The sequence below is a fragment of the Coregonus clupeaformis genome, unplaced genomic scaffold (assembly GCF_020615455.1).
Source record: "Coregonus clupeaformis isolate EN_2021a unplaced genomic scaffold, ASM2061545v1 scaf1165, whole genome shotgun sequence".
In the NCBI taxonomy this organism is placed as follows: domain Eukaryota; kingdom Metazoa; phylum Chordata; class Actinopteri; order Salmoniformes; family Salmonidae; genus Coregonus; species Coregonus clupeaformis.
The window spans coordinates 77,776-90,427 of record NW_025534619.1 but is presented as its reverse complement, the minus strand read 5'-3'; the positions used below and the strand labels follow the sequence as shown (position 1 = coordinate 90,427).

Below are 12,652 nucleotides of genomic sequence, written 5' to 3'. Positions count from 1 at the left end.
CTGTTGTATGAGACTGTCAGGAATTATCAAGATTACATTGTGGGGATCAATCCCTCTGTAAAAGTATGAGATAATTCTGGGGGACTAGTCAAGATTACATATACAGGAAGGGGTGATTCAAGGTGTTGTTGTGTGAAGCTATTTTGAATTACTTGTTAAATTGACTTGTTATATAGAAGAGGTGGCTAAGGGATTTTTAACAGTACCAACCATGGGGGGCAAATCCTCACAAGAGGTCCCAGAATTTACTGGGGACGAGAAATGCTTGATGTAATTAAAATGGAATCCAGGGATAGAAGAAATCTCCATTATGTAACCAGGTGGAGGGAGAGGTATGGTTTTGAGGGACGTCTAGACGCAGATAAACTCGAATCCATGCTTAAACAGATACATAAGGTGTGTAAAGGAGAAATAAGCAGTGAGAGAGAGAGAGAGTAGAGGGGGGCCAGTACCCACTGATAGCCTTACCTAATCTATTGGCGGGGAATGAAAGGGGCCCCAGCAACCTTAGATGTATACAGTAATAATAATAATATGCCATTTAGCAGACAGGCCATGAACACATTGGACGTGGCCAGAGCGGTAGAAGGAATGACCCACCCCGAAACAGGAATAGTAAGGTTTGGGCTGCCGTTAGAGGGCAGTGGGTTTCAGGGGATGCCCAGAGGACACTTTTGCCATGGGCCGATCACGGAGAGTATGTTGGGAAAATAACTGAATTGTGTAATAGCCTCAGAGAGACATGCAATCCATCATGAGCAGAATAACAGACAGGACAGAGCCCAGAAAGAAGGCAGAAAGAAAAGAGAAGTGAGTGAGAGGGAAAGAGAAGTGAAGGTTGAGGTCTCCGTGCCTCCCCCAGAGCAGAGGGCAGAAATGTTATATCCAAACTTGGCAGACCAGGCATGGAGAGAAAATCCAGATGATGAATACGTAGGGAGGAGAAGGAGAGTGCAGGGGAATAATGTTGCCCCCCCACCGGCCCCACCTCCCTATGAGGAAGAAGGGGCTGGAGGAGGAAGGGAAGATGAAGGTGAGGAAGAGCCAGAGGTAGAGGAGTACAGGACAAGGGCAGAGAAAGTCAGACAGGAGAGAAAAGAGAGAAAAGATAGAAGAGAGAGAGAGAGAAGTCCATCCCCCAGCTTTGAGCGTGAGGAAGAGGAAGATAAGGCATGACTAGTCCTTGAAGGAGAAATAGTAGACTCTAGTGGGGGAAGACTAAGGAACCCCTTTGATCCAAATTGTGAGGTGTTTGAATTGGCTACTATTGACTTAGCACTTCAACAGGAACAGAAACCTTATTTGACATTGACAGTAATGGGTATAAAAATTAAATTCCTTTGTGATACGGGGAGCCTGCAGGACAGCAACCTGTGCAACAGACAAGCCAGATGGAGTCAGGATTGATGGGGAGAAAATCATAGTGCGATCTGCCTCTGGTCATCAATTTATTGAAAGGTTATCAGCCCCAATAACCCTAAAACATGACCAATCAGGATGAGAGGCAACCATACCCATCCTGATATCTAAGCTGTGTCGGGTAAATTTACTAGGACGTGATGTAATGACTAAATTGAATGTGGCTGTCATTTCCGCTGAGAGGGGAATGAAAGTACACATAGTCAGAGACAATATGGTGGTCTGTGGGGAAGGGGAGCCATGTTATTGGGATAGGCAAGATTTGTTTAGGGGGGGAATAACTGATATTCCCCAAACCTTGATGGAACTTGCTGATGACGTAGTACCAGGCCCCACTAAAATGTCCCCCGATGACCTACACTGTACTCTCTGGTATAACAAACACCCAGGTCCAGATGCAATCTATGAGAAAGCATTATTTAAAACCACAGAAAGGACTATAGCCTTGAAATGGTTTCACTATGACAACACCCACGCAGTAGTGGAGGTGGAAATAGGGCCCCAAAGTCAGAGACTGTTCAGGGAAATATGGAGCCCACATGTGTCCCTAGCAAAGGAGCCAGCAGAGGACTGGAAAGACATGGGCCAGTGGGTATCCAAGGGTAAGAGGATCACTGATTGGGTCAATATTGTGAGTGGCGATCAACACAGCCCATCCACAGATAGTACATTTAGATGAGAATAGCAGATGCTGAGGAGAGGAATACCTGTTGACAGAACAACAGGAGTCAGATTTAAAAGAAGTTCCAGAGCATTTGTGGTCCCGGGGGTCCAGCAGACGTAGGATTAATAAAAGGGGGTAATTCCAGTACAGGTGATACCCAAATCTAATCATAGGCCATATCAGAAGCAATACCCTATGAAACCAGAAGCAATAAAAGGTTTGCAGTTTACCAAGAGCAGATTGGGAGGGGACCTTGAGGGAGGGCCAATTCCCGGGGAGATAGTGAGGCCAGAAACAAAGGTGCAGTGTCCTGGAAATCACAGTCTGTTTTTGTTTTTTTTTCAGTTCTGCTGGGAGTACATTGGATGATGGGGTTTTGTGTTGAATTAGAGACAGTGAGACTATTAGTCAATACCTAGGAGAGAAGAGAGGTTACGGTAGCAAAGACAGACAAGAAGGAAATGGTAATAGTGGAGACAGGAGTGAGTGGAAGTGTTACAATTGTGACAAAACGGGACATTTTGCTAGAGAATGTGAGGAACCGTGTAGTTACTGTGCAAGGAAAGGGCACCAGGAAACTGTAGGCAGAAGGGGAAGAGAGAAATCAGGAGTCCTCATGACCTGGCTGTTTGGTTGTTGTTTTTTAATTGGGGTTTTCAAATAAAAAACAACACACCTAGTATGATGTTTATAAAGCCTTGTTGTTTCAATTTTGGGGGGTTTTCAGCAGGTCAAGGGTGATTGGTCTTAGAGGAGCACACAGTGAATTCTATGGAGTTTTTTAGGTTTTGGCTGAGTTTGGGGTATATATGATTTCTTATGAGAATGAATGTCATGAGGACTTATTAAAAACACTTGGGATAAGTAACATTTATTAAATATTTAGAATAATGGTAATGTTTGGTATATTATGGGATGGAATTTCAATTGCCTCTGAACTCTGTTTTAACTTTCTGGTGTTAATTAATCATCCACACTGGTAAATTCTAAAGGCATGAGAGGAGGACTTTAAGATAGTTTATTTCACCAATAAATAAAAATAAGGGATGGCAATTGGATGATAAATTACCAATATTACCTAAGTGATTGTTAGGTAGGTGATAATATTGACACATGGGCAGTGACATGTGTCAAAAGGAGGGATGGATGATAGAACAGATTAGACAACACTTTGTTGCACATGGGATTACTAATTATAAAAAATAAAAAAAATAAAAAACTTTTGTTCAAGATGTGTTATCTGTGCTCAAAATAATCACCAGGGCAGACAAAGGGCACCTCAGGGTGAGTATCCTCCGGCTAAGTACCCTTTCCAGCAATTGGAAATGGATTTTATAGAGTTATCACGGAGTGAAGGGAAGAAATTTAGAGTAACCCCAGATAAAGATGGGTTATCCCCCTTTGAGAAAGTGTTTGGAAGACCTTACAGAATGCCACAGTTGGCAGGACCAGACAGGCAGACATAGAACTAGAGAGCACCCTAGCAGAACACGTGAGAAGGTAGTTTATTAACCACACCTGTATGTCAGAGGTTTTGTGCCCCACAGGTGAACTAAAGGAGAAGGTGACCCACTCTATCTAACCAGGAGACTGGGTGTGGATCCAGTCCCTAAAGAAGAAAAAACTGGAAGCAGCCCCGTTGGGGAAGGTCTATATCAGGTCCTGTTGGTGACGGCCTTCGCTGTAAGAATCGCCTAAAGATCCACCTTGGTGCATGTCACTCACTGCAAAAAGGTAAACCCAGTTACACCTGACGAACAAACACAGAGTTAGGAGAAAGAACCGATCACCACTAGGGCTCGGGGGTTGGCTCCTTAACGAAGATTCCCTTACCCTGTCTGATCATCCCTGTGTGAGTTCGATAGAAGGTAAAGCAATGGGTTGGCCTCTGGCGTCTGACATGTTCTCAGGGCGAGGGTGGGGATTCACAGGTCTCCTGACGGTAGGTAGCTGTCTGATTGTGGGGGCAATATTCCTAACACACACGGACCCTCCTGTTTCAGCCAGAAGTGGTAGTTAACCTAACACAAGTTGAAAAGGCATAGGAGACAGCTAGACGTAGGGAAAGGGGAAATACTAGGGACTTTAGGGAAGGACATCACCATATGTATGCCACCATGTACATCCTGGGACTATGTAGTTGCTTATACCAAGCGGGGGGGATATGTCAATCTCCATACACAGTTTAGGGACAGGTGTAGTATTGTGAAAGTAGGGAATTATCAGAAATGGCAGTGCGACCCATATGAGGGTAGGTACTGTCTGAAAGTCTGAATTATGCTAAAACAGATTACAGACCTGACAAGTGAGATATCTTCTTCAACTGGGGCACCCTATAGAGTAAACCTCTCTGAGGGAGGTAGTGAGACAGTGCAAACTATAGACCTGAAGGAAGTAGTACAGATGGAGACGGAGTAAATAGATTTTAACCTGTGGTTGGAATGGATTCAGTATACGGTCTAAAGAGGACTGTTATGCCTGTAGGACAGCCAAACCAAGGTTAACAACTACTCCGTTCCCCTTGACAGGCTTTAACTCTGTGTCAGGTTTATCCTCCATGCAAGCCACCTGGGAATGTGGTGAAAGAGTCTTGTAGTAACTTGCACTTTTCTGTATCCCCTGATAACAAAGTCACCCCGACCTAGGTTGCCTCCGTTTGAAGTCTCAGGGGATTCTTATTATTGTTTTTCTAGGACTAGTAAGGATAGGATACAGGGTAGGGCATCTTAGCTCCTGCTCCCACACAGAGAATGTCACACCTAAAGAGCATGACTAATCTCTCCTCTTTGTTGCAGCCAGAGGATTTTAGGAACCAAAACCAGGCCCGTGCTGACATCTGATGGTTGTGTGGTGATAACAGATTGTGAACTCACCTACATGTGCAAAAAATCAAACGTGTCAGAGACTGGTGAGTTGTCACGTAGAAAGTAGGACCTCCTCCTGGGATCCTTTGATGAAAGGATATATATTGATGGGATAGCAGTACCTCGAGCGTTCCAGAACAATTTAAAGCTAGGAATCAGATCGCAGCTGGGTTTGAATCAAGTATTTTCTGGTGGTCAACAACTAATAAAAACGTAGATTGGATGAATTATGTTTACTATAACCAGCAAAGATTTATAAACCACACTCGTGATGCAATAAAGGGATTAGCTGAGCAGACAGCGGCAACTAGCTTAATGACATGGCAGAATAGAATAGCTTTAGATATGCTTTTGGCTGAGCGGGACGGAGTTTGTGTTCTGTTTGGATCTATGTGCTGTACTTTCATCCCCAACAATACAGCACCGGACGGGTCCGTGACCAAAGCGCTTCAGGGACTCACCACGCTGGCGAACGAACTGGCTGAGAACTCTGGTATTGATAGCTCCCTAAACGGTTAGTTTGATAACATATTTGGTAAATTGAAAACTATTGTTGTAACTATTCTGGGTGAAGTTATAGCTTCTATGGGTTTACTTGTTCTTTGTGGATGTTGTCTTATTCCCTGTGTCTGAGGGTTGGTGAGCAAGGCGGTTTCCCAACAGATGGTGAGATACGGCCCAATCCCGGACTCCGACTGAAGGATATGACCTACCAGGCTTGGTGGAGGACGACGACGATCCAGATAATTTGAGACTGGATGTTTTCCTAGAACTATAAATCTCTAGTTTAAAAGTTATTGTAATGATCTTTTGCGTATTAAAGTCTCATTTTAAGTATGATGTACTAGTTACCATTGCTAAAAAGTAACGTTATGCTTTTAATCATGGGGTAACCCTGATGAACCTGTAATGTTTTAATATGCAAACCAACTTATATACTTCAATGAGTGTGATTCATTTCTATAACAACATATATTTTGTATGTGTGTAATATTTAGTCAAAGGGTGGAATTGATAGATTAATTATTAATGACTAATTATTACACCCTTAAACTGTGTATAATGTGTTAGAAATGTGTGAGTGTAGGACCAGTAAAGGCTATGGCATTGAGCCACTATTTAGCAATGTGAGTAAGAGTTAGGCCAGACAACAAAGACAACTGAGAAACTAAGATAAAGAGGCCTCCCAATTTAGGGAGGGGAGAAACTCTTATGAAAACATGGTGCAGAATATTGTGAGAACGGCAATAACTGAGTAATGCAGGGAGTAGGATATGTGTGTGTGTGTGTGTGTATGTATGTGTGTATGCATGTGTGTATATGTGTGTGTGTGAACTGAAGGTCAGTAGAGCAGTTTTAGAGTGGAAAACTACAGCCCGCCTACAGAGGGGAGGGATTTCTTTTTGTATGACGTATGAGTATAAAAGATGGACTCTGAAATTGTGATGGCAGAATTCTCAATGAATAAATATCTCTGACTATGCAGACCGGGACTCTGGCCGTTACTTAAATCCCAAAAGACTTACAACCTTTTGGGAGACGCACAGAGACACTAAAATAGTTTGTTAAATAATTCACATAACAGAATTAGATACAGTATGATATTTTAACATACTTAAACAAGACTGGGATTATTTCACGGCCGTTGCTTCATGGGAGTTTACACAACGTGTCTCAGAAATGTGTCCATCCTGCCCTCTCCCTCTTCCACACTGATCTGTTCATTGAGAAGCTCAGTGCAGCAGCATTTTTGTGTGTCCATGTTCAGATTCAAAAATAAAGAAAGAGAGAAGTTTGCTGATCAGAAAACCCTGCACATTCATTTACAAGTATGATAGCTGTACCTACATTTGGTGCCCCGTGTGAGGAGAATACATAATGTGTAAAACATTTTTTTATTTTTTATAATCAGCTCTTAGAATGTCTTTCCTTCAATGTCCAGCCTGGTTCCGAATCACTTGAGTTGATTGATTGGCTAAAGAGAACCACACATCATCTTGACATTCTGATGGAAGAAAATCAGAAATTGAAATTGGAAACATAGATTCCTACTAAACTTTCTCTTTCTTCACTGATCTTGAATCATGAGATATGCACGATCTCCAAAATAGTATTCATTATACCAGAATATTCCACAATGATACGATCCAACATCAGTATGGGCAACATTCCAAAGTGTCAAATTAAAACAAAAATCATAATTTGCAGCTCAAAATGAGACATATTTGCAAAATCTCCCTGGAATTGCACTTTTTCATAGTAGGTTGTTACAATGAGTACAAATCCATGTCCTGGTGTGTGTTTCAGCCCTATCCAGGATAACACTGAGTCTACAGTGGAGAAGAACTCCAGAGTCACAGATCCCCCTATGGGCAATGATTCTGTCAGCACAGGCTGAGATACAATGGGATGCATGGTACCATCTGGAACACACAGGACAGAGGACATAGTTGGAGAGGGAAATATTTGCTAATGGTGTAAATCATCCAGAGGTAAAGGGTTCATGTTTGGCTAATTGATGTAATCAATTCACATCCTAATTTGCATAAGAGTTACAGTAAAGCCATGTCAATATGTTGAGCCAAGGTGGAGGATATTGTCAGATATCTTACAGTAAATAGCTATTGAAACACAGGAGAAATTGACTGAACATACAGTGCTTACAAGTGAGAAGCAGAATCACCATATAGATGAATAGTGGGGTCATCTTGTAATCCATCCTGAGTGGTTACTCTCGCCCTGAACCAAATGGACTGGTGTAGTACTGTGATCAGTAGGCTTCTTGCGTGACAGTTACAGAGAAAGGCAGAAAGGAAACTTTTTTCTCTGATTGGTGGGAGATACATCAAATTACACCCTTCCTTGTAGGTGTGTGAACCGACACTGCACTTCTTACAAAGAGAGCATTTATTGTAAATCATATACATGTTTAGCTATGCGGTATGTGGAGTCAGAGAGATTCTCATGTTCTCTCCTGAAAAAAATATTTTTATCTCAACTAGACTAAACATTGTTAAATAATGGTTGGTGTTCGCCTGACACATATTCACCTAAACCGCTATTCCTTTGATCATATTGTATATTTGTATATGTGATAGCAGAGATGTACTGTAGACATAGAATAGAGATGTACGGAGTGTATCAATTAATGGTTTATTATGTTAAAAACACACAGTCATAGAGCAAAAATGGGATTCTCTGTCAGATTATTTGTTACAAGAAAAAGCTGTAAAAAGTCATGGTGTCACGATCGTTGAGAGACGGGTCGGACCAAGGTGCAGCGTGAAAAGCGTACATGTTTATTCACCCAAATAAACATACAAACAAAACAAGAAACAACGTAACGTGAAGTTCAATAGGCTATACACATACCAGCCTAACAGGAACAAGATCCCACAATACACAGCAGGCAATAGGCTACCTAAGTATGATCCCCAATCAGAGACAATGAGCGACAGCTGCCTCTGATTGGGAATCATACCCGGCCAGACATAGAAATAGACTACCTAGAACATAAACATAGAAAATATAACATAGATTTCCACACCCTGACTCAACAAACAAGAGTTCTATAGGTCAGGGCGTAACATATGGATATTTAAGGCATTACATGATCATTATACACATCTAACATACAGACAATGTTAAAATTACAGTTTCTTTGTTGCATTGTAAATTCCAAACCAATTTCAGATACTAAAAGTTTCATTTGGCTACAAATAGTTAAATGGTTCTTCTTGGAGTCTTTTTGACAGTGATAATACCTCTCACTGCTGCTGCAGGTATCTGACCTCAGAGTACACTGCATCCACTCTGCTGGTCTTCTCTCTTGCTCTTGTAGAGGAGGAGGAGTTCTTCTTCGGGGTGAAACTCACAGCTGCATAGTTCAACACATCACTGTCTTGATTCTGAGGGGGGTGGAGCCGTGTGAAAATACATTATGATGATAGAATTATCTACTATATAATGTTTCAATTCTCCTGTGGAAGAAAACACTCCACAAAAGACAGGACTGTTCAGACTGTACACCCACTACAATGACCTGACAGTCAGTGGAACAGTGACAGGCAGAAGTTCCATGGAAAAATGAACAACGATCACAATGATCAGAAGTCTTCATCTAGTACAGTGACCTATTACTTCCAAGAAACCGTAATAACATAAATAGCACATATAAGCAGATTACTAGCTGCAAGGAAAGTTAAATAGCAGTTTCTTGTAAAAACTGAAAATATACTGTATTTATAAAAGTTGACAAATGTACCTGATTGCCCTGGGACGTTGGGACATCTGTCCTCCCTTCAAAGAGATTGAAATAGAGGAAGGCCAGCTATTATTTTTATGACAATCTATCTCTTTTTAACCTCATGTAGTTAATTAACAATGCTTATACTTTGGTTATTTAACTGATATTTACAGAAGGTACATTGCATAGAGATGCATGAAACATTAGATACAGCAGCTATAACGTTAGATACATTGGATGCATTAGATACATTAGCTATAACATTAGATACATTGGATGCATTAGATATAAAGTAATACCTCTGCTATCTCTGTTACGAGTCTTGCACAGCGCCCAGACAAGTAGAAGGGTCACTATCCCCAGGACGATGTTGGAGACGACCAAGGCCAGAACAGTTGGACTCAGATCAAATGGAGGATCATGCTCTGGAACTGTGGAAAGGATATCAGGGAATTCATATTGTATTCATGAGTGCTTAGGAAGATCATCAAATAGTAAAATATGGCATCAAAAGCTAATGGTGATATTGTATAGCTTGTTGAGACAAATGTATATGATCATTTGGAGGTAGGCCGTTTGCATAAATATACAGTATTGTTGGGGATATTTACAAATTAAATTGTAATTACCTTGAATGTCGAGCTTGGTCCCGTTCCCAAACAGTATTTCCCCACATGAGGCCACAGCACAGTAGTAAGTTCCAGCATCAGAGAGGCTGAGGTTCCTCTTGGGGAGATTGTAGAAACAGCTCTGTGTAGGAGACCGAGCCTCAGGGCTCTTCTCACACTGATCACTCCTGTCTCCATGGGAGTAAAGGATTCCTGGACGGGATTCTCCTGAGCCATGTCTGAACCAATAGACACTGTGTTCTCCTACACAGGTCTCAGTGTGTATTGTACAGTTCAGAGTCACAGAGTCTCCTGGCTGGACTGACTCAGACACAGGCTGCTGGAGCACAGACATGTTTCTGGACTCTGATCCTGACAAGAAGTTCAATAAACCCATTGAATCGCTAGAATATTACTGTAGAAAGTTTTCAACCTCAACATTTGTTAAATTAACATCTAATCTGATTAAGATAATACTCCATATTTACACCGCATATCTGTAAATTCAGTTTGACAAAAACGTACCTTTTATTATGAGAATGGCTCCTTCTCCCAACTCCACCTTGTTGCCATGAGCACTTCCACAGTAGTATGTGCCTGAATCAGAGAGCTGCATGTCTGAGATCCTTAGGTGATTCTTTTCTTGGCCATTTTCCACTGAGAAGCGAGGGTTATCCTCAAACTCATGGTAAAATGTTGCGTTCCTGTCAAACTTATAGACGGTTGATAAGAGTTTAAGCTTATCTCCCAAGGGTTGCTTGTACCAGGAGAAATGCATGGCCATGTGGCCTTCATAGAAGCAGTGCACAATCACTGCGTCTCCAACGTTGGCTGATTTGAGAACACTGTCCTGACGTATGGATGAGGACTCAGTACCAGCTACCACATGTATTAAAGAACATGAACAATACAGTACATTTGCTGTTACATACCCCAAATACAACTTATAATATTCAAAGTTGCTGTAAAGTATTAAATATGATATCTCATGCATTAAAATCAAGGGCGGACATCACATAAGCAGAGAAATATAAACGTTGGACTTACCCATCTCTATAAGAAGTGGAAATATCAGACACAGTGTGATCCTCTTTGAAGTTGACATCCTCTTCACAACCTGTCTTGAGTGGAAAAAGTCCACCTATGTAGACAACACTTCAACAATGGAGTTACAGATGATTGGTCGAACTGGACGCATCATTTTTGTTGACGCCTTATTCCGTTAAGACAATCTTCTTCACATTGTACAGAGTCACAGAGTCTCGTGGCTGGACTGAATCAGACACACACATATTTTAATATAGGTATATTCTTATCCTTATATATTTAGTACAAATTTAGTAAAGATCATTCAAGTTTGAAATCCCTTATTCTTTATCACTACAGCTACTGTTGTTTACGTCAAGACACACAAAAAAACATAAATGGATTTTTTTTTTACGAACACAATACAGTAATACTCTTTTAGTGATCTCTAATTCAGGACTTTTACTCAATTGGCTGGATGGATAGAACACCTTCCCATGATTTTGTTATTGAGGAGGCAGATTCCTCTAGGCCTATAGGTGATGATAATACTTCACAGTTAAAACTGTGTTGTGTTTGACTAAGAACTACAGATCTAGGTCAAATGACCTCATGAATAGCTCATTGTGTTTTTTCACAGATTTCAGTAGACTATGTATAGATAAGCTGCCTCATCAAAAGAGTTGGTTTACTGTTGTTAAAATGGTCAACTTGAAGAGCAAGTAGTATAGCCTATGGTATGAGAGAGCTAAGAGTTCTGAGACATCCGTCTGAAAACCACAGAAACAGAGAAACAGAGAAAGAGAGAGCGAAAGAGAGAGAGAGAGAGAGAGAGAGAGAGAGAGAGAGAGAGAGAGAGAGAGAGAGAGAGAGAACAACAGAGAGAAAGAAAGAGAGCAGAGGGTCCTGTGTACAAAGCCAGCAGGCCCTAACAAAGCGCATATACATCCTCATCTTGTGTTCATCACAGACCGCAGACTAACTGTAAATCTGTCATTCTCATTGACAGCAAGTCTAAGAAGCGATAGATCTGTTCTAAGTGCACTATTTCTATGCTTCCTGTTCTTAAAACATCAATGTGTAACTGTTGGCCGACCTGACCAAATTCACATAGAAATGTGAGTTATAGATCTTTCATTCTCAATGAAAGCAAGTCTAAGAATCGGTAGATCTGTTCTAAGTGCTCTATTTCTAAGCTTTCCGTTCTTAAGTTTAGTTTTTGCATCTTTTACTTTCGGTTTTGTACACCAGGTTTAAACAGCTGAAAATACAATATTTTGAGTTATTAAAAATGTATTTCACAGCGGTTTAGATGGTACAATGATTCTCTACACTATGCATTGCTTGTTTTATCCCATAAACAGAAATTAGGCAAACTATTAGAATTTTAGCAACCAGAAAATGGCGTAGCGATTTCTGCATATTTCACATGTAAAGATGCCTGTGTATGGCCTGAATAAATACATTCAACTTCCTTTGTCTTGACTGCTGTTAAATGCTTTATTCATCTAATCACAAGCAAGTCCATTTAAAATGAGTTTGGCAGAGATGCAATGTACTTAATTCAAGTAGCTACAGTAATTATTAGTTACAGTAATTCAGCTAATAATGTTAATAAAGTGAGAGTTAATAAAAAGCGAATTCATTGGACTGTTTCATTCATCCAGTTCTACTGTCTGATCCCAGCATACACTGTCTCTTCCTCCATTTGGCTTCTCTGTCTTCCAGACCTGTTCTTCTTCTTTCTCAGATTCAGAGCTACGTAATGGAGATTGTCTGCATCTTGGGCCTGTGAGAAACAATTAGAAAGGGGGGAGGGAGAAAT

The 12,652-nt window shown here is 41.0% G+C and overlaps 1 protein-coding gene across 1 annotated transcript; it reads right to left on the bottom strand.

Annotated features, from left to right (window-relative positions):
* Nucleotides 1-8,714: 8,714 nt before the first annotated feature.
* LOC123481256 lies at nt 8,715-10,906 on the bottom strand. Its single transcript, XM_045217649.1, has 6 exons — nt 10,849-10,906; nt 10,327-10,689; nt 9,823-10,173; nt 9,493-9,624; nt 9,212-9,246; nt 8,715-8,855 (listed from the first exon to the last, which is right to left on the bottom strand). Exons 1-6 carry the CDS (start codon nt 10,904-10,906, stop codon nt 8,715-8,717), a joined length of 1,080 nt encoding a protein of 359 aa, XP_045073584.1.
* Nucleotides 10,907-12,652: the final 1,746 nt, after the last annotated feature.

What these genes read in the sequence shown, in the direction of transcription:
- LOC123481256 (XM_045217649.1), bottom strand. Translation starts at nt 10,906, where the DNA reads ATGTCAACTTCAAAGAGGATCACACTGTGTCTGATATTTCCACTTCTT. An exon ending in TCCACTTCTTATAGAGATGG is followed by an intron (nt 10,690 to 10,848) that starts GTAAGTCCAACG and finishes GTTCTTTAATAC; the next exon opens with ATGTGGTAGCTGGTACTGAG. An exon ending in TCGTAACAGAGATAGCAGAG is followed by an intron (nt 9,247 to 9,492) that starts GTATTACTTTAT and finishes ATCTCTTTGAAG; the next exon opens with GGAGGACAGATGTCCCAACG.